We start from the raw sequence: 23,102 nt of genomic DNA, 5'->3' as shown, positions 1-23,102 counted from the left end.
TGCTAACAGCAGCTCGGTCCATTCTGGGCTCAAGCGTGCCCTTTGAGTTGCTTTTCTGGCTGTAAGTGTGACTAAATATGTCACACACATTCATTAAATATAGTAGACAGACTGTTGAACATCAGCATGTGCAGTAAATGTGTGATAAAATGTATATTATGATGAAAACCCAATATCTCCTGTGTGAGGCCAATAACTGCCTGACTCAGTTGATGTGTGCGTGCTTGCTTGAAGCAATGACTTACTTTGAGCTTGAGCAATGACTCAGGTGACTCTCGCAGCGGCTCTACTTTAATGATGAAACCACTGAAATTACTGGATTGAAAAAGAAAATCAATGTAAAGCATGAATCATAGAACTAAAATGGAACAGAATTGAATCATAATTACAATAAGTTGATTTGTTTTTACTCTTCACATGCAGGGGAAAGGAAAGAACACTAGGGGGCAGCAGTGCAGCATTGATTCCCTTGCCTACATCGACCACACGTCCCAAGATGGATGGAAGGACGCATACTCCACAGTAATAAATATATTCGCATCAACTGCAGTAAAAAGACTTGAAGACTGTTAATTGAGGATTCGTGCATCATGACATTGTGTGTCATTTATTTTCAATTAGCATTTTTAGTGTTTTCAAATAAACGGACATTGAGCGATAAGTATATGTGTTCATGTGTGAGTATGTGTGTGTTAACGAAACAGGACAGAGGGGAAAAGGTGTGCACCGAGAGTAATTTATGATTCCCCTCGGAAAGTATCGTATTGCCAGGAAACCACCCAGAAAATGCACTACCTTGTTAGCCTGTTGGATAAGGACCATCACAACCACACAATAAAAGTGATTAAAGAAATCTCAGAGGTGCTCCTCAAACACATTCCAGAGATTGTACCCTGGAGGTGGAGTGAAACTGGCAATGTTCCCACCAATTTCTCATTCAGGAGCTGATTCACACCCACTTAACTCTTCCTTCACACACACACTCAACAGCTGCGTGTCTATCAGCGTCAGCTGCGATGTATGGGCCCATAATGATGTGCGAGCTGAAAATGTGTGAATAATATGTGTCAAGTAGATGTGAATCTCATGTATTCACCACTGTGCAAAATATGACGCATTAGATACCAGATATTACATTAAGATTAACGTATATTTGAATATATATATACAGAGCTGCCTTTGCCTTTTTGCCAGGGGTAAAAAAAAAAAAATAGTACCCGTCGATAGGGCAGTCCACCTCTAATTTTAAACGGCCGTCCGTCGGCGAGTCCGACTAAACTTTCACTGAGCGATGTTTGAACAGAAATAATGACTCACTGCGCTTTGAAAGCATCTTCACAGCCTGGTCCCTCACTGAAATCTGTCCCCCAAGCAACAACAACTCACTATTTTCCTCGCGAAGCCTTGCCGCGAAAAATAATAGACGGACTGCAGACGAATGGCGGATTAAATAAAGGGTCTTACGACTATGCTTAGTCCGTCTATTTTAAAATTTTACCCGTCATGCGTCAACCGTCAGCAAAACGGGCGTCCGTCAGTGACGGATAGACGGAACAGTCTGTCACATAGACGGAATCTAGACCAGCTCTACGTATATATACAGTGGGTACAGAAAGTATTCAGACTCCTTGAAATTGTTCACTTTCTGTGTCATTGCAGCCATTTGAAAAATCAAAAAAAGGTCATTTTATTTCTCAATAATGTACACCCAGCACCTCATCTTGACAGAAAAAATCTGAAATGTTGAAATGTTTGCATATTTATTAAAAAAGAAAAACTGAAATATAATTTTTGACACACACGCGCACTTTTATATGGTAAATACAGAGGTGGGCATTCCGTCAGACTGATGATCCGTCAGTCTGTCACGAATGGATTTCCAGTTTTGCTAAAGATTGAATGATAGACGGGAAACTGAAAAAAAAGACTGAGGGAGGTGGGTTTTCGTTTGTCAGGGTAATCGTCACTAACCGGGTCAAGTATCGACGGACTTCTCAGTCCATCACAGATGGACAGCCGTTTTGCTGACGACTGACAGAAACAGGCCCCGCCTGTCTCGTGTGTTTGTTTGCAGAGGATTTTCTTAGAGAGGACTGCATTAACTATATATGTGTGTGAGAGTGAGGGTGAGAGTGAGTGCTCCTGTTTGTTTCCTGTCCATTGACGGATGACGGATGACGGACTGAGGAAAATTGAGCAAAAAGCCCTCCTCTGGGTAAATGGCCTTTCACTTGTATAGTACTTATTATATACTACATATACATACTACTATACTACACTATATATATATATTATATATGTATATATATATATATATATATATATATATATATATATATATATATATATATATATATATATATATATATATACCAAGTTTCATGTTAATCAAATTAGCAGGATGGAATTCATTTCCCATTAATGTTGAGAATGTTTATTTTTGTTTATTTTTGTTTCATATTTAGAGTGGTTAAGTTGGTTTTACACTTGTACGGAAGTTAAGAATTTCATGGCGAGGACTGTTTGACAGCAGCACTGTACACCTTTCAAAATAGTACCTCCCCTGTACTCTATGCTCCTGTCAAGATTGTGTTTAAACAAAGTTTAGCATCACAGTTTTGCTACAGTTATAATTAGAAATAAAAAGCCTGCTGAAAATGACCAAACTGTCTGTTTCTGATTAAAACATACTGACCTGAATTGCCAATGTTTGTTGTGAAGTCCAGCTCAGTTATTTGACTTTGTGACTCATAAAATAGAATCTGACAGCCTCATACACACATACAGACACCCCCCCGCACACGCACCTCCACCCCCACACACACGCCCACACACACCCACCCCCGCACACACACACACACACCGCCATGTTTCCATCACAACATTGCAGTGACATGAGCTCATTTCCCAGAGATGCTTTAACGTTCCATACCATACAACAACCTGTTTTTTCGCCACAGTTAATCTGATAGAGCCGCGGACTTGCTACAGAGTCCAAGCAGAATATTTAAATATATGTTTATTGGCCAACCACCACCCTTTAAAAATGCACCTAAAGGGGAAAACACATTAAGCAGAAACCAAGGAAACGCCTGTGTCAACTTTAATCCTCCACATAAACATTCCAATATGAGAAATGTCAACACAAATTGAGAATGACCTGGGCAATGACTCCATCATTCTCCATGGCAGTGTCACCTGAGGTTGCCCTCATAGTGTTACAGCTGGTAAAATGAGTGTTGATAACAGTTGGAAAATTCATTATACGTAGGGTAAATGAAATTGCCATAACATTTACAACAAGCTCCATCCTCACACACGGAAGATGTAGTGAAACGGAAACATGAGTCAGGTACAATCCGACACAAGATCATATCATGCTTCATGTCTGCAAGCAAGCAGATAGTATTCCAGTGTGAGTGGACATGTCGGCAGGTGGGAGAAGTTTTAACTGAGAAGGAAAAATGTGGACAAATGATGGCAGTGATGACAATGGTATATAAAAATGATCCAAATCAGAATAGTGAATCCTCTCAAGCGGAATGCACTCGGTTTGTACAATTTGGAATTCAATTCGATTTTCCTGGAAAAACTGGCAATAGCACACACTATTCATCCATCCATCCATTCTCTATATCTTCTACTCATTTGAGTTGTAAGCAGAGGTGGGTCGTAACGAGTTACATTTACTCAGTTACATTTACTTGAGTAAGTTTTGGGAAATGTTGTACTCTTAGGAGTAGTTTTAAATCACTATACTTTTTACTTTTACTTGACTAGATTTGTAAAGAAGAAACTATACTCTTACGCCGCTACATTAGGCTCCATTCAACCCGTGACTTAAATCCCCTCCCCGTATAGCCCTGCAGTCTCGTCAAGTGATCACATTCAACTTCAGCTGCAGGAAAGAGTTGCTTTCACACGCAGTTTATACGAGTTCATGGGCTACTTTGTTGTTCTGCCTGCGGTGCCTGTTAAAAAAAAAGTACAGGCCAGTGGCTGACATTTTGTGCTACTTGTGTTTAATTTATTTCTTTTATTTATAATATTATTATTTTATTGTTTATTAAAGTACTTGAATTTACCTTAAGATTATTTTAAGATATTATTTAATTGAATGTAATTCATTTTATTGATTTGATAGACTTTCATTTGCTTGAAGATGATTATTTTGTATTTTGGTCTGATTGAATGGTTGTTCTTCAAAAGAATTTAAAAATGAGACGTCGCTACAGTTACTCACTGCTTAAGTAGTTTTTTCACCAAGTCCTTTTTTAGTTTGGCTCAAGTAATTATTTGATGACTACTTTTTACTTCTACTTGAGTCATATTATTCTGAAGCAACAGTACTTTTACTTGAGCACCGTTTTTTGCTACTCTACCCACCTCTGGTTGTAAGTGATTGGAGCCTGTCCCAGCTGACTTCAGGGGTGGACCTACTACAAAGCAAACACATTGCTTGGGGCCCTGAGATTATCAGGGAACCCCAAACGTCTCATGAAAACGGATTAATGTGTTTTCTCAATTTAAAGACTTGATTCAGGAAGACAGCAGAAATCTAAACTTGTTAGCGCAGCGGTGAGTATGAAGAGTTAACCTCGTGGAGCGGAAAAGAGAAGAAGGCAAGAAGAAAGCAAACCATTTTTAACAAAACTGCATAAGGTTTCAGCCTTTTTCGAGGTGACGAATCTGCATAACCAACAGCAACAGCAGCAAGAGTGAGATGCTAGCATACTGTAGTACTGGCTATAGAGTAGCACTGCTGTCGGTGTCTGTGTCAGCCAAGGAGAATGAAGTGGGGAGTGACGCTTGTCATCACGAAGACATGAGAGGTTGAAATAGGGCACTATATTAAATGCTGATTAATGGTCTAGCATTGAGGTGATTCACTTGTTAGATAACAAATATCAAGAAGGATTGTAAGGATGTTATTGAGCTCAGGAAATTGGATCATTTTCCTCAAATTCACACTTTTTACATGATGACAGACATTAATATTCAAAATCTTTGGTGATGAATTTTAATCACTGGAGAGGGGAAGGGGAGCACAAAATGGTTATGTAACTAGTACCTTTGAGAGACAAATTTCAAATGACCAAATGATTAAAAAAACAGAATGTTGCTGCAATACAGCAATGGCTAATTGCATAAAATGTACCATGTGTAGAACTTGGTGCTGAGCATATAGTCTATCTCGGTGTCTGGTTGTGGCAGCCACACCCAATGGGAGGACGGTGTTGGTGCTTTCCTGACAGCAACGAAAAAGAGATACCACGAGCAATGAGGGATAGCGTTGCCTTTTTCGAAAGCCTGCCACAAGGCGCTGCAAACCGTCAGAACTCAAACATGCTACAAAAACAATGTCATTAGCAGATTCAAAGACCTCTGAGACCTGCTCTGGAGGAAGGGCTGTGATTAGTGTCGGTCATTATCAAAATTAGCTTGATTTTCCCCTGTAGAACCTGAGAGCACAAATTACAGAAATGGCAGCATTTCAGTTTGCAAAACAAAGGAAAAGAAGATGTAAGGGCAAGGGAAAAGTAGCCGCAGGGTTTGTGGTGGTTTAGGTGTGGGAGATATACTCATATTTACTACTAACAAAAATTAGGGACTGTCAGTCAGGCTGGACCAATAATTCCATATTAATATGTATCGCGATTCAATATCAACAAGATCGATACCAATAGAAAATGCCTTTGATAAAGCGTTTGATAGAAAAAAAAAAGAAAACAAACCTGATCGCGGCATCGTGCGGCACGTATCCGCCTCCAAACACGAAGAAGTTCATTAAACCAACGAAGAAGAAGCAGCTAACCCAACTGTTTCACATGTACCTTGTGTCATTTTCCTCTAATAAAAACTGAAAACAGGTCCCACAGGCCCGAACGCCATACAAGGGTTGGCAATGGACAGTTGATTAATTTTTCAGTCTTGGTCTTATGAAGTCCAAATATGAACAGTATCATGAAGAGAAGCGTTGAAATAACAAATCTAATCGAACCCGGACATATATTGGTCGAGTGATGGACCAAAACGCCGGTTGTATGTAAATTTAGCTGTTCAGTTCCATGTTAGAGAACGGCAAGGTTTGCAAAAAGTCCTTGAACAATCAGCACTGACACATTATTTTTACATCTCTGTTTCATCTTCGATTGAAACAGTAAATAATAATAAATTCTGAAAGCCACATGTCTAAGCTCTTTAATTCTTTTGGAATGATGTTTCTGTCTACTACAGGGGCTGAGATATTAATCATTTTGTAAGTGTTGAATTTCTGAGAAAACTTCAGGTTTTCAAGGGTAATTCCTAAGGCGACCTTAGGTTTTGGGGAGCTGTTGAGACAGGCGCTTTAGTCCTTAAAGTGCGTATACAACGACGTCACTACGCATTTACGTCAAGACAGAGACCGGACGCAGCCTGGCTATTCTGATTGAACTGTTGACATGACGCTTGTTCGGATTGGCAAAAGGAATACACCACCACTGTCAAACTGAATGAAATTCCCTTCGGAATCTGCCTTTTTATTACGATCGAGTTTTTTATTTTGAGCGATTTCATTTCGCTTAGTCATTCATTTTCAATCTAATGCCTCCATGCAAACCCGGCTAGTTAAGAGGATGAATGCTAAAAAAATGGATGGACTGGTGACAATAAAATGCTTCTTTTGCCATATAGGTTTGTGCATTGTAGTATGACATAAAATTTGTGTAGATTTCCTACCAATGTTGGGTTTCAGAAAAAAAAAAGTCTGCTCTGTGTTACTACGATACTCTTTGCAGGCTTACGTCATTATATAATCAGCCCCTGAGAGGCACTGAAAATGAGCAGAGGCTTTTCAGATGTTGCCGTGCAGTGACTTGTCTTGATGACTTACACTCTGCGGGGAGGCCAGGCAGGCGGGAGCGACTAGCAGCAGGACAAAGGTCACGGCCTCGCACAGAGTCAGCTTCCTACAGACACAAAGAGTGGACGTGGACTAACGTTAGATAAATACAGAGGTGAAGGTGCAACAGCAGATGAGGCGGAGAAGGCAAACAGAAAAGTGTTGCGCACAAGACCAAAAATGGATGTTCAAATAGCTTTTGGTCTCAAAGGTTTACAGATCAGTGACATGATCCACACAAATTAGCTGCTGCGCTACTGTGAGCTCATGTAGGAAAGCAACTTGGTCAGAAACCACCATCGCCTCAAACAAATGGTCGTGTAAATTCACACTTGATGGGTGCCGGAGAACTCCAGTGACCTCATTATTTGTGTACTAGTAATTATTAAGTAAAATGTTCACATGTCCCTTTTAGTATTATCTTGCACAACCTTTGGAAGCAATCCTTGCAACCAAATGTTTTCTTTAACTCTCAATGAAACGTGTGCACTTGTCGTCAGTTTGAAGGGTGCCTTTCCAGACTGCATGTTTTCCACAGTGGTTCAAAAGGATTTTGATCAGGGCGCTTTGGAATAATCCAAATAGTCCAATGGTTTGTTCTTAATCATTCTTATTTTTCTTTTTTATTTTGATTCAATTGTGTGATCAGCTGTGCATTTTGGGTCATCATCCTGTTGGAGGGTCCAAGAACTGCAGCTGAGAGCAGGCTTTCTGACACTAGGAAGCAATTCCACTCCAGCTTGACTTGTCAGATATGCCATTGTAGCCTGCGCAGTCTTCGGTTTCACCCATAATTTTTGCACACCTTCGATCATTGTTGTAACTTGGGTTGATATTTAGTCAATTTTACTGGCTTCTTTCTTTTTTTAAATATGATATGCAATATTTACCTTAACATTGCTGGCAGAATTGTTCCCTACATTTTGTGCTCTCATAACATGAACAAATCCCTAAACTGCATTTTTGTGTGACTTGCTGCTTTACGGCATTGCCAATATTGTGTTGAGGTTTGCCAGTGTGGTTATGTGACGGAGCGGCTCTGTCAGTAACGGCTGGGAAACACGGCTTCGATGACTCTAGTGCACACCCCACGCACACACATTACATTTCCACACTCATTCCTTCATTTCCAATCCAGTTTAATGTACACACCGGGCACCACATCAATCCCACCTCATTTACAGTTTCAGTAGAGCGAACAACGGTGCACACCAAGTTGTTTTTCAAACATACATTGACACACACACACTCACACTGACACTGCAGGTGACACGCAACGCACCATCTAGGAAGTCCATACATGGGCGTACAAGCCGCTTAAATAAGTTTTGGTTTTTTTACGCGTTTCAGTGGTCAGGTGACTGAATGTTTTTGTTTAATGAAATAACTTTTTTTTTTCATTACTTGGTAGTAGACAACGTGGGACCATATTCATACGAATTTATAATAAGAAACAGGGATGGGCACTTTACCCTATTTTGCCGGTCCGTCCTCCGTCCGCGACCTGGGCACTCTTCCGTCATTGCCCCTCCGTCCTTATTCATAAAAATAATCATCCTCCGACCCAATCCGTCCTCATCCTTTTAAAGCGCTTCTGTCCTTGCATGACGTCGTGGGAGAGATGCTAATGGCAGAGGTTTCATAATTCATAAACATTATTTATAGCTCATTAGCTAGCTAATTTCCTATTCACATCCACTTAGCGGCTGGGAGTACCGTGCGTGGATGGAGTTGTTTACAACAGTTTAATCAAGATAGCATTTAGCTGCCAACACAACCACCGTTGGTCACCAGACTATACGGAGCCCGCCAGGGGACATCACCAGAATATTGAAGATTGCTTTATAACGCAATACTAATGCATTATATTGCAAAACCTTTGCGGTGTAACGTTATTTTGCAATAAAAAGAATGATTGCAAACGAAAGACTTCCACTTCCAAGTTGTAGCTTTAAGTGTACGACGGCACTGGCATGAGCGTATATGACGGTTTGGAGAGATTTTTACGCTCTAGAGATACTTTGCATGCAAAATGATAAAGTGTGTACTAAATGTTAAAGAGGAAGTCAACCCAAACATATTTTTTTCAAGAATATGTTCTATGCTAGCCCACTAGTTGAAACAAGGCATTCTGATAAATATTGTGTATGTGGAATAAGAGAATAACATTGATCTTTCTTTTTAAAAGAGCCCAACACAACAGTTGGTAATTGACCTGGTTAGGGACGAATAGAGGGACGGACGAAAACCGACTTCCATCCTTGCTTCGCCGTAGTTTTATAAAACGTTTCTCTTCCTCCGTCTTCCGTCCCCAAAATGGGCATCCATTCAGGACGCAGGGACGGACCGTTGCGTCCCTGGGAAGGAATGCCCATCTTTGCTAAGAAATAAATCAGATTAAAATGCCTTCGTGCTAAAATAAAAGAATAAATAAATGTCTAATTGTACCATATGATGTTCACGGGGAGGAGCTAAGCATACATAAGAGTTGTTGGTTTAAAGCATAGGTGTCAAACTTGTGTCCTCAAGGGCCGCTTCCCTGCATGTTTTCCATCTCTCCTTGCTGCAACATACCTGATTCAAATGATCAGCTCATCAGCAAGCTCTGAAGGAGCCTGATACTATCCTGATCATTTGAAACAGGTGTGTTGCAGCAGGGGGAATTGGAAAACATGCAGGAAAACGGCCCTGCATGTTCCAGGACCGGAGCTTGACACCTGTGTTCGAGTAGTGTTGGGCGTAGTAGTGGGGCATCCGTCATTGATGGACTGTGCGATCCTTTTGGAATTGACCTGGTTAGTGATGATTACACAGACGGATGAAAATCAACTTCCGTCTGTGCTTAGTCTTTCTTTTTTTTTTTTTTAAGTTTCTTTTCTCTCGGCTAACTTCAGCAAAACGGGCGTCCGTCAGTGACGGGCATCCGGACTGGTCCGTCTGTCAGACGGAATGTCCACCTTTGGCCGACAGATACACATTCAAGACATAATGTTGGTCATCTGTCAACAATTAAATTCACAATAATGTAATAAATGCACAATAATTTTAATATGTTCACACCTTTACTGCATTTTATTGGCAGTATTGGCCAAAGGGGGAAACGGTGAAAATAGTATACTTCTTAAAGTAAGTATACTAAGTACTTATTTAGTAAGCAGTAAACACAAACATTTTTTTCAAGAGTATGTTCTATGCAAGCCCACTAGATGAAACAAGGCATTCTGAAAGATAATAATAAGAATAAGAGTTAGTCCAGTTAGTAACGACCAATCAGGCTGACCTGTTTTCTGAAGCTGAGCCGTGATTGGTCGTTACCTGAGCCCTGAGCAGTGGTGATGTCATTTCAAGTCAACAGAAGTGACAAAATGGCCGCCCCCTGAGATGGCTAAAAAGGGGTGGACTTTGCTGCTTAAAGTATATTCCACAAACGCAATATTAATCAGATTGCCGTGTTTCAACTAATGGGCCTGCTGGGAACATATTCTTGAAAAAAATACGTTTGCGTTGATTTCCCGTTCAACGTGTGCGACAGAGTAAAGTGTGTAACTGTGAAAGTGAAACATTGTACGACTGTGTATCTTGTCAATTCATGCTTATACTGAATCTATCCGAGTAACAAAGTGTCCTGTAACACTCGTTTGTTCTTGCTGCCAGTATACGGCATTGGAGATCCACGCCCACCCCCCAACCCAAAATATTACATAACATTGACCCCAGAAAAAGGGAAAAAAAACCCCAGTAAATATATGGGTGAATCCACAGGTGACGAATTGCGAGTATGTGAGGGTGCAATGTACTGTATATATGTCCTTTCATCCATAATGACTGGGTAGGCACTCCACAGACCCAGTATTTGTAAATAGTCCATCCATCCATCTGCTAAAACACCCGTCCCTTTTTAAGGTCCTAGATGACTTTGGGTGAGAGATAACATACAACCTGGACATTGACACTCACATTCACAATTATAGACAAAGTCTAGAGTCTTCAATTTAACCAAGAAGAATGTCTTTGGAATGTGGCAGGAGGCCGCAGTCCGGGGAGAACATGCAAATGCCACACCAAGATGTCCCGATGGAGAGTTTAAGCTCGACATGCATGCCAAGCGCCGTACTTAACCAGTTCCAACGTTTTGCGTGATACTGAATGTCCCGTTATAACATTTCTTCTGATCATCGACTGTATGCATGTACGTAACAATTGATTTGTGGCGTACCCGTACACTGAAACACTTGAGGTGCTTCCAAGACCTCCACTCATGTTGTTTTGAATGTCATGCTTTAGCTCTGTTCAGCGCTGTCGTTAAGCCGCACTTTACCGGGGGGCAAACACGCCTCCGTGTGACTAATCAAAAGACAAGTGCATTTTCTGAGAAGTGATACAGTGATCCTGGAAAGAACAGCCCCCCCGTCCCCTTTTTAAACACTTCCTGTCAATTCTCTGCTGTCAGACACAGTGTCTCCTCTTTGCCATGACATGATCACACTCTTTGGACAAAGTGTAGATGTAAGACGTTTGGAAAGCCGCCCACACTTCATCGTCTCTTTTTACCACGTGCTTTTTTTTTTTTTTTCTCTCCATCCGTCAGACGCTTTTGTCTCTCCTTGCACCATAAACATGGTGCAAACCCAAAGCTTTTTGTAGATGCCTTTTGGCTCTATCTCAGGTCAGTAGTTGGCCTGTCCAATTAAACGATACACATCTCGCTCACACTTGGCTGGGCAGGCCCTCCCTTCAGCTCCTATCTTAGACTAGCATGGGAATTCAGATCAGAGGAAGAAGGCCACGTTAAGCAAAACAACAGCAAGGAACAAATCATCATGGTGGAAGGAAATTACATTCTAAGTTTCACATCACTAAATAGTGACTGCCCCGTTTCAGCAAATGCAGACTGTATGGTTTGGAATGTGTGCTGCTTATTTTTCCCACATTATGTGATGAATTATTTCCTGCAATCTTAAAACCGGCTGGAGTAATTTAACCATCACGTGGACCAACAAATTTGTCTACTGACAAGTAAATACAAACCTTTATGCTTTCTTTCTGTTGAAAAATATTCGGAATATTCTACACTATTATTAATGGAAGCCAGTGGCTAACTAATGCTAAACATACAATAAGTACTGTTTATTGATTGCAGGGTAGCAACCTACTTGTCACGATCTGCTCTCAACAAATTCTGGGAGCTGGTGGCCATACGTGAGCATTTATCAACTCATGAGCCAGATGTCTGTGTTTGAAAAAAATTGAAGTGGAATCAGTTGTGGGCTTGTATTGACCAGGTGTCCGAAAACTGGAGTCCAAATGAATGATGCTTTTAATGTGCTATAATTGTAGCCACCGCATTAAAAAAATGTCATACTAGGGTACAATTGAATATCAATTCTGTATGAATTTTACTTTCATCTGTCAGGATAGATTCTCCGTTAAGTTCAGAAACAGGGTATCACATCTGATATCTAATCCATTTAGATTTCTTTCTCTCTAACATGTATCTTATATGTAATACAGATCAAGATGGAGGATTACTATGTACAGTGGTCCCCCCACACGATAGCAAAAATCTGAGTGCCGGTGGGAGGTGGGTGGGTTGGAATATTTTCCACAAAAGATGGTCTGAAATAGGGAAAGAAATCTCAGAAAAACAAAAATACTCAAAACAATTTTTAAAATTTGAAAAAAAAAAGAATAAAATCCGCAAGTATACGAAACTGCGGGAACTGGCTGTAGCGATAGACTGTTCTCATAGTCTCGTAGTGCTGTTTTTTTTTTTGCTTTGTGTGTATCTTTCTATCCAGGGGCATGGCATCATCAGCCCCTAGTTTGACATTAAACAGTCTAGAGGGTGTGGTGGTATATGCCTTGGGGGCGGGGGTGGGGGGGGGGATGTCTGGGACATTTATGATTGAACCCTGTAAATTCTGCCTCGTATCAAGGAGCTGGGAAAACATGTGACAAAACAAAGGAATCAGAAGAATTGTGGTGACGCCAAAAAAAAGCCCTCCTGGGGTAAACAATCGACAGGGTGATTGATTGTATTTTACTCAAAGCGGTTCATCCATCTATGTTAAAAACTTCAAGCATTATGAAAGTAAAATAGTTCCTATGAAGACATTTATTCAAAAATAGCGTACATACTGTATTGACATGCATTAATTGCGAAGCTGATCTTTTCTCCTGGCTTTTGACTTTCTCTTTGGTCGTATTTGAACATGAAAAGACAGCAGTCGTAGACACTGACTGATTGCCCCCCGAACTGCAGGGGCCCTTCAAGAGGTGAGAGGGGTCAGCCTGCCTCCTCCTGCTCTCATTTAGCCTATAGCAGCACATTAGTGCATAGCTCCAGGCCAGGGAGAGCGAAGTGGCTTTAATCAATGCGAGACGAGTTGTTTATTTTAACTGACATTGGTTGCACACATGACAAGAGAGCCAGAGGGAAACACCCGACCCAAATGACATTACACTTAAACATAGGCATGGTAAACAATACAATTACTGGTTGTTTAGAATAGTTACTTTCCTAATTTTGAGTTTCACAATTCAAGAAATTCATAGTTAGTTTTTACGTTGCCATATGATACCCAATAAAATGATGTAAATGTTTAATTATAGTCTATTATTGTAATTTGCCCCACAATATTCTGGTTAAAATTCTGGTAAAAAGTTTGATGGTCCGACGGGACAAAGTGATAAAAAGGATCAAAATTGGGGAAGAATGATCTGTCACTGATGCCAAGCTAATACATGAAGCTCATCTATGAAACTCAATCGATGTAATGTCCAGCGCTGGGCATTCCGCCTATGTGACGGACCGGTCCGTCTATCAGCCTATGACGGGCCCATTTTGTAGGCAATAAACGAAAGGCGGGAACCTTAAAAAATTTGACGGACTAAGCATAGCCCGAAGCCCGTTTTTTCCGTCTATTTTCGCGGTGAGGCTTCAATGGCCTCGATGAGGTTTCCGTCTATGGATTCAAGCTTTATGGTTTTGTCTAACATCACATTCTGTTCATTAACAAAACCAAAGCTAACATTTGACCAATTGTCCGCATCTACTGCTTTTGTCTTATAAACAACCGTACCTATCTTTATTAATACACGTATCACAGCCTTTTATTGTTTTTCTTCTATTTATGGTATTGTTTATAAAGTGCTTTGTTACAGCTCTAGCTGTTATGAAATGCGCTATATAAACAAAATTGTATTGTATTGTATTGTATAGTGGGGGATCATACAAAACTTAACTGACAACTCCCATTGCCGTCAGGACATCCAAACACCACTTTCGTGCTGTTTTCATGCAATGGCATGCATATATGCTATTATGGGCAAACGAAAAGTGAGAATGTGCCCTGTGATCTGTGAGAAGTTGTGAATAGCATCAATATCTAAGACACCTAACTGATGTTGCTAGCTACAGTACTATAGGCATCAGCTTTGAATGAGGCAGCTCACCCACCAAGTTAGTAAGCAGTATATGTTCCAACTATAGGGCCGATCTTAACCTTTGATCCCCCTCATTTGAAATGGAGCAAAGACACAACCACTGTTTGGGATCGCCGGGTGGAGGGTCTGATCATTATAAGGAGCATGCCACTGAATGGACTGACACAACCTTTAACAGATGTTCGGTCTGAGGGCCCTTTGTCAACTCTGACCCCTGAATGTGTGGTGACTATGAATGAAGCAATAACAATCGAGCACTCTGTGGCCCAACTCTGCATGTATTCATGAAATGAGTTTCTTTGAGTGATAATGGAAGCTTTTTGTGCTTCACCAGCTGCTCCCCTCGGAGGACAGTCTAAAGAGGAGAAACTAGGTGCCATTAGAAGTGAAATCAACCAAATAGCATTGCTCAAATTGATCTGATTTCGGTGGAAAAGCACGTAATCGGCACATGTCGATCAATACCTTTCATTGCCGATTACAAAAAACGACCGGCTGCAACTCGTACTTTGCAGCCTGCAGCCAACTAAAGACTAGCCTGTGTGCAGTGAAGCGCACCCTTCCCCCTTTTCCTTAACACTGCACATGTTACAAATCAAACCAGTAACTGAATCACAGGATATGATTGTGTATTTTCTGCACCGGCACTTTAAATGGATGGAAATTTGGATAGGATGTTTTTGTTTTTTTTACTTGATTTATCGGTTCATTGAAAAAATGACAGATGAATCGATTCTTCAAATAATCGTTAGTCAGCAGCTCCAAAATGTTCAGCCAACGTGATTGGCATCAGTATTGGCCGATCTCACTCATGGATGATCGGATTGGAATCTGCAGCATAAAAACCTGATCGGAACACGTACAAACCAACACTTTTGCCCAGGTCCTACAAGAAAAAAGATGCCGCCACCTTTTGTAGCGCTGCAACATACTGCCTGTCTGTCAGTGTCAACTTCTTTGGTGTCTGAGTCGCATCCTCTTCTTCTTTTCTCTTTCTTTGTACTATTTTTTTTTTTTTTTTGCTGTTGCCGTGCACACCAGATGGAAGAAGCCAAAAGACACTGATTAGACGAAACAATACCTAACATTTTATGCAGTAATACTGGCCATTTTATCACAGTTTATTGGTTGTTAAGTATACACCAACTGAATTAAGAGAATCTAAATGACGCTGTTGGTTTTGCAGCTGCTTAACTGTCTGTCTCAAGCTCTTGCTCAAAGATGTTTCCTTCCCTTCCCTTCACTTTGTTTTGTTTTACTTCACTTCCCTTGCTGCTTCCATGTCAGAGAGAAAAAAGTTGGTACACCGTCATACCTCAGGGATTATAAGATTATCTTTTTACAGCCACTTGGACTGAGACAGAGCACCAGGAGTCATCTGCAGTCCTGAAGATGCACTCAAGTAATCTTTTACCAGATTTTTGAATGACAATTATTTTGAAAAAAAAATGAAAAAAAAATGGAGATACAGTATTTTCTTTAACACTTAGCTGGATAATTTAAGTAGGTGTTCAAGATTTGAAGTAACAAATAGGTGAAAAATATAGATCATATTTCCATTTTCCACACTGCTTGTTGTAATTAGGGTGGCAGGTGAGTTAAGACCTGGGCCATATACTTGAAAAGTTGAAAGATATTTATCGTATATTATTAATATTATTATCATTTATTTTTTACTCTTCAAAATAAGGACCCGAAGAGAAAATCTGAATTTAGGTATGTAATATTTAACCTGAAATAAGAGGTCAACACAACTATAAAAGAAACTCAAATTAACTGGTCAATTTAATTGAATAAGCATCTTTCGAAAGATTTTGTGCTGCAGGGAGAGTCACAATGTCTGGACAGTATTTCCTATCAGTCTATCGATCATGATTGATATTATTTACCTATTTATATAAGGAAAACAATGACTGTACATTCATTAAGGCTAAAATTGAAAGCAATTCAATTGATTAAAGCATACCTTTATTTGTTCATTCATTGTAAGCGTCGCAAGCTAAAATTCTCTTGGAGTGCATGCATTACAGTTGACCAACCGCCTTAGGCCTACTTGATCTTTTGAGCTGGCTCATTATGTCGTAGGACATTTTTTATTTGCCTGTGAAGTACACCGCTGAGAGGGTCGAAGCAAGCAAGTCCTTTACTTCTACAACACATATCCATCCAAAGGCGTTTGATCGTGTCAATATGCGTAATAAAATCTTATTGCAAGAGTTGCACTGAGCCGACTGGTCATTTACTTTAAAGCGGAAGTCAACCCAAACATATTTATTTCAAGAATATGATCCCAGCAGGCCCAATAGTTGAAACACGGCATTCTGATTAATTTTGCGTTTGTGGAATATAAAATGACATCACAACTGCTCACAACGACCAATCACGGCTGCCCTGTTTTCTCAATCTGAGCGGTGATTGGTCGTTGTGAGCAGTTGTGATGTCATTTTCAGTCGACAGAGGACAAAATGGCCGCCCCCGGAGATGGCTAAAAACGAGTGGATTTTGCTGCTTAACTTATATTCCACAAACACAAAATTAACCAGAATGCTGTGTTTCTACTAGTGGGTCTGCCGGGAATATATTCTTGGAAAAAATATGTTTAGGTTGACTTCCGCTTTCAAGAAGTTAAAGTTAAGCCACACTTTCATTCAGCATACGTATGCCACTCACAAGCTCACATGTGCGTGCGTGCACTTCTTCGGCGGTTCAGCGTGTCTCCTTCGTTGATTCGGCGGACAAGGTTCACAGAAACGTTTTTGGTGCACTCAAAACATGCTTTCGTGCTCCAAATGTCCTCTTAGGTGCTTGTAATTGTGGCACACATCTAACGTCGTAATGTAGCCTCTACCTACTGCACACAGAATGACAGGGTCAGGGCTTGCTTCCTGTTTTTTCTTTTTAATCAACATTAACTTGAGCGTAATTTTTATTGATATTGATCAGGTGTCTATCACGATATATACCGATATTTAATTACTGCCCACATATATATGTATATGAAGCATTTGTCGAATGCAAGATACAAAAAAAGATCACAAAGTATTGTGTAATAAAGTAAACTACAATCCTCAAACAAGTGTTTGACCTTCCCTCTGCTGTATGTACAGCAATGCCTCAATAAATAAATATTAAATGGACCATGAAAGATCACGTATGATATTAGGACAACTTATTTGAAGACACATTTCTAATCTTTGGCTTTTGACCCGACGTGAGGCTGACACTTTTCTACTGTTTTCCGGTGTCTACCGGTAATAATTTGTCTTTTCATTTATTACTTTCTCTGTCTTTGTTGTTGTATTATTGCTATTTTGTTAATGTAAAGTGCTTTGTTACAGCTGTAGCTGTTATGGAATGTGCTACATAAATAAAATTGTGTTGTATTGTATTGTATTGTTATAGTTAGTATTAGTTCGTTTCATAAATGAAATATATTATTTTTTTCAGAAAAAAATGTCCTTTTTATTTCATTTCATTAATAAAAATGTTTTCAATTTTAGTTTTATTTTGTTACCCCTTGTTAACTATAATAACCGTGACCTATACACATCTGAATAACAATAAAAATTAAGTCAAAGCCAATGTGTCTGTCAAATACATTGGACTTAAGTTCACCAGCTTTGGAAATATTTTTTCCAAAAAGCATACCAGCCATCCTTAAACATTACAATAACTTACTGAGAAAGAAACCCACAAACACACGAGCCCAAAGCAGTAAACACTTATCTGACTGAACCTTGTAACAAGCCAGGAATATGACTTATTTTATCTGACAGCAAACAGCGATCATAATACGTGACTGAGCCAAGAACACTCTCTCATTCAAAGAAAGCTGGATACAAACAGGCAGAAAGACAAGATAGAAGGACCTCAGAGGACTGCAGTCCTGAGTGGTCAATAACATGTGGACCCACATGCATACTATCATCTTACCACACCTCAAAATTCAAACATTCAAACGTACTAGTAGGCTAAATGCTAAAACATGGCATTTATTTCCATAATGCCATGGGGTATTGACTTGCACATGTGCATATCCTGTGGCATTATGGGAAAACATGCTGAACGGAAATCAGGCATAATAAATCATAAAAATTAGGACTAAACAATGCTTACTTTTCAAACGTATTGGTATAATGTAGGCCAAATGCTAAAAAACAAAATCGCGATACCGCTTAGGGACGAATAGAGGGACAGACGAAAACTCACTTCCATCCTTGCTTAGTCCGTCCTTTTTAAAAGACTTCTCGTCCTCCGTCCGTCCGTCCACAAAATGGGCATCCGTCCTGGACGGACAAACGGACCGTTCCATCCCTGGGACAGAATGCCCATCTCTGCAAATACATTCCAACGTATTTGCCAGTCAGAAATATTTACTTCGCATTGGCAGTTCCACTCATCTGTAATTTCTACATTTGCACGTTATTCAGCCTGTGGCCTGTAATATGTTCGTGATATCTGAGTGACAGGTAAGAGTCAGCCAGGACATGTTGTCAGCACATTCAGCAGCCACGCCCGAGCGTCTGACAACTGGGAGGAGGGCTCTATTCTTCATAATTTTGGCGCCTCGTAATTTTATACTTGGCAATTTTTTTATTCATTAAAATTTGGCAGGCTTGTTACCAATGCTATTCTCTTTGTTGCGTCAAATTCCTAAGAAGCTTTCCACTTTATAGTTTTTCAATTTAACGATGCTCACCAACGCTCCTGTGAATTTAGTATATAGTAGTAGTGTTAGTATGTACTCAAGAATATATTTAAGATGCTCTGTGAATGCAAAATATTTAAATATATATATATATTTTTTTTTTTTACTGTGAAAAACTCACAATTTACTTCCCCAGGAAAAGTAGAGGACTTATGTTGGTCGCAATAGGACATAAAAACGACATAATTGCATTAAACCAAATTACAGTCCTCTTTTTTCCACGCTTGGTTCATTAAATGTGCTCAGGGGCCTGGTGGCTGTTTCCCAAACAAACATTCCTTTATAGAGTTATCACAGACGGAAAATTTGCCCTGAGCCAAATCCTACCTTATCGCCTCATCGACTGGCAGACCAATCACTTTGACATAGTGTCGTCCATCGGACAGAAAGCTCCAATGATTCCTCTTGACACAACACATCAAATGTAGCACCTTAAAGGCTTAAAGTACTGAGATACTCCTGTTTTGTTTCCACTAACAGCAGAAGAGGACACAACACAGCCAAGGTGGATTTAAGGTCATGACATTCAACCACAGATTAAAGATAAATAGAATTTGTACACACAGTTGGACCAGAGGATTTGGCTTTGTGTTTGTGTCCACTGTTGCGGGGCTTAGATCATTATTTATAGTATTTATAGCTGGTGACATTTAAGAGATACATGCGGTGTGGCAGAATAGGTGGAGTTGAAATATCCCAAAAGTGGCAGCCGCATTACCTCACTGATGGCAGGAAGCGCTTTGCAGCAGACTGAACATGACTTGTGCCCTCAGAGGAAATACCCATGCATGCTGCATGGGCAACTGCAGACGTATCTCATTGCCAGATGTCTCAAAGGCATCTATTGTGCAATTAGAGATCATTAGGTGTGCCACGGGAAATAATTTTGCTCTAATTTTGCTTAATTCCTCCTAGAGTGATTTACAGCATTTAACAGTCACATCTTTCTATGCCAGCGATGTTTTGTGACAGGTAGAAAAATTAAATAATCTTTCACTAAATGGCAGTGAACCTGCGTATCCACGTTTTGTGACATATTCCTTAGACGGCATGCCGTGTGGGCGGCACGGTGGTCGACTGGTTAGCACGTCCGCCTCACAGTTCAGAGGTCATGGCTTCTAATCCGGCCCCGACCTTCCTGTGTGGAGTTTGCATGTTCTCCCTTTCCTACGCGGGTTTTCTCCGGGTACACCGGTTTTCTCCCACATTCCAAAAATATGCCTGGTAGGTTGACTGAACACTCTAAATTGTCCCTAGGTGTGATTGTGAGTGTGCGAATGTTTGTTTGTCTCTGTGTGCCCTGCGATTGGCTGGCAAACAGTTCAGGGTGTTACCCGCCTACTGTCCAAAGACGGCTGTGATGGGCTACAGCATGCATTGAAAAAATTAATGCATTTCAATTACAGTTTGCGATATCGACCTCACAGTACAGAGGTCCATCGTTCAATCATGTGTGGAAAACATGCTTGGTAGGATAATTGAACACTCTAACTTGCAGAGATGGGCACTTTACCCTATTTTGCCGCCCGTCCTTCATCTGCGACCTCTGCACCCTTCCTTCATCGTCCCTCCGTCTTAATAAAAGTAATCGTCCAAACATCCCCGTTCGTCCTCGTCCCTTAAAAGCGCCTCGGTCCTTACATTTCACCAGTCCATACCGACCATTCAAATACAAAAAAAAAAAAAAAAAAACGGCCCTGCATGACGCCGCGGGAGAAAGGCTAATGGCAGAGGTATCATTATTCATAAACATTATTTAAAGCTCATTAGCTGACTAATTTCCTATTCACATCCACTTACCAGCTGGAAGTATCGTGAGTGGATTGAATTGTTTTCAACTGTTTAACACTGATACTCCCAAAGTCCAGACTTAAGTGGCACCCAAGATAGCATTTAGCCAGGGAACATCACAGGGAATATTTATGATTGTGTTACAACGCAATACTATTGTGTTTTATTGGAAAACCTTTGCATTATAACACAATAATTATTGCAAAATAACACAATGTTATTTTAGGAGGAGAACGAAAGGCTTCCGCTTCCGGGTTGCCGGCGCTGGCAAATTTGAAGCCGTGGCAGGCCGCACTGATGAAAGAAAAAAAAAAAAACATACAGTACTTCCGATTGATTTATCCGAGGCTGAAAAATATTTGATTTTGAAAAGTGACCGGATTCTCTCCGTTACATCCATCTATGACTGACTCTGAACGCATGTAAAGTTGTCTCTGTCACGTAATGCTCATACTAAATGCACGAGCTGGTAAAAAGAGAAAAATAAATAGACATATTTGGAACGTTTCTTTGCAATGGGCAAAAGGCCCAGTGATAATTCAAGAAAAAGAAAGGTACATTTCACACACAATACCAGAAGACCTACTTGAAAAATAGATTCATGGCAACAAATGATTCCCACACACAAAGCCCGTTCTGCACAATATGGGCAGAGTCAATGCAAACTTCAAAACTGATTCATCAACAAATTTGCATTATTTACATGTGTTGAACCACTAGAGGGCAGACTGTGCCTGTGAATACAATGATACAGCAGAGAACACACATGAAAATAAAAATGGACTCGAGAGTGTTGTTGCAGGCAGTGAATCAAGAGAGCTCTGTGGTAACGCAGAAGAGAACAGTCGTCTTTCTTTTTAAAAGAACCCAACACAACACGTCGGTCTGCATTTGACCCGGTTAGGGACGATTACAGGGACGGACAAAAACCCAATTACATCTTTGCTTAGTCCGTCTTTAAAAAAAAAAAAAAAACTACTCATCCTTTGTCCCTGTGTCGGAATTCCATCTCTGCTAAATTGTCTTTAGGTGTGACTGTGTGTGTGAATGGTTGTTTGCCTTTGTGTGCCCTGCAACTGGCTGGCAACCAATTTAGCGTCTAATGCCCGAAGATGGCTGGGTTAGGCTCCAGCGCACCTGCGACCCTCGTGAGGATAATACCCTCGGTTCAGATAATGGCTGGATGGCTTAATCTCTCAGTTTGTGTAAAATGTACTCTGAGTATTTTAGTCTCTTCCAAGTGTACATTTTACTGTTTCAACTGGGACCAAATATAGTATTTGTCAGAGTATAATTTAACTCAATTAGAGTAAACTGCAAAATTTACTGTGTAGATAAACAGACAGACAGACAGATAGATAGATAGATAGATAGATAGATAGATAGATAGATAGATAGATAGATAGATAGATAGATAGATAGATAGATAGATAGATAGATAGATATTTGCTTCAACACTTCTCATACGATACTTTGTCAGAATGACAGCTCAAAACAACAGTTTCCATAATGGGGGCACTGGGGAGAACACTCAAGTGTCCCAGGAATTTATCACCTCCCATCCATCAGACTTTCACGGCTTTGCAACTCCTTGCAAGAAAAGGACTCAAGGTAAATATTTGAATTTGAGGACGCTCTCGTGTCCTTTGAAATGCCCAATTAGTGTCAAATTAGCATACACGTGAAAAAGGCAATGACTGGCTGGGAGATCATCTTATTGCAGTACGTATAGAGCCCTTTCTGAAAGTCAGGGTGTAGTATCTTACCTTGCAGAGGAGGACATGATGGTGGATACTCAAGCAAGCAATCACGTGCTTTTTAGTTGTCTTCTCATGGTGTCAAACGGCTTGGCTCAGGTGCACTTTGCATCGCATCTGTCTGCGTCCACAGTCGGATTTCAGAGCCCATATGGCAGCCTCCTCTCTGTGCCGGCTTCATCCAGAACGCTTTCAAAATGTTTAACTACTCCTACCACTTTCAGATGTCAAAATCACATCGGGGCAGCCTTGTTTAGAGAAAGAAAAAAAAAGAGATATTATTATATAATAAAATAAACAAACCTCGCACGCTAAAGAGGGGACTTTCATTTGGGACTTTCGCTTCCAGGTAAATGCCTTTCTCTCTCTACTCAAAGTGGACTTTAAAGGTACTTAGAATGTACTGTAGTACTTATCTTAGTCTCGATTCTTCATTCATTAGTCCAAACAAGTCCAACGCGCTCTACACACACACACAAAAAGCTTTCAAGGAGCACACGAACACTCCGACAGCAAC

General features: G+C 40.4%; 1 protein-coding gene across 4 annotated transcripts in view; it reads right to left on the bottom strand.

Annotated features, from left to right (window-relative positions):
- The window catches only part of adamtsl5 (ADAMTS like 5), a 45,986-nt gene extending 23,153 nt beyond the window's left edge, over window positions 1-22,833 (bottom strand). For 2 of the 4 annotated variants that reach the window (XM_086025702.1, XM_086025703.1), the window contains exons 1-4: window positions 22,595-22,833; window positions 6,875-6,950; window positions 5,159-5,248; window positions 4,387-4,467 (exon numbers count right to left, since the gene is read on the bottom strand). In XM_086025702.1, coding sequence (XP_085881828.1) covers window positions 4,387-4,467; window positions 5,159-5,248; window positions 6,875-6,950; window positions 22,595-22,611 — 264 coding nt within the window. In that variant the 5' untranslated portion in view covers window positions 22,612-22,833. The remainder of the gene's footprint in view (window positions 1-4,386; window positions 4,468-5,158; window positions 5,249-6,874; window positions 6,951-22,594) is intronic. The other 2 variants (XM_086025704.1, XM_086025705.1) reach the window with 1 other exon arrangement.
- Between the last annotated feature and the right edge of the window lie 269 nt (window positions 22,834-23,102).

Source organism: Filicampus tigris, chromosome 3 (genome assembly GCF_054856515.1).
Source record: "Filicampus tigris isolate MCC_2025a chromosome 3, RoL_Ftig_1.0, whole genome shotgun sequence".
NCBI lineage: Eukaryota > Metazoa > Chordata > Actinopteri > Syngnathiformes > Syngnathidae > Filicampus > Filicampus tigris.
This window is presented reverse-complemented; position numbering and strand designations above follow the sequence as displayed.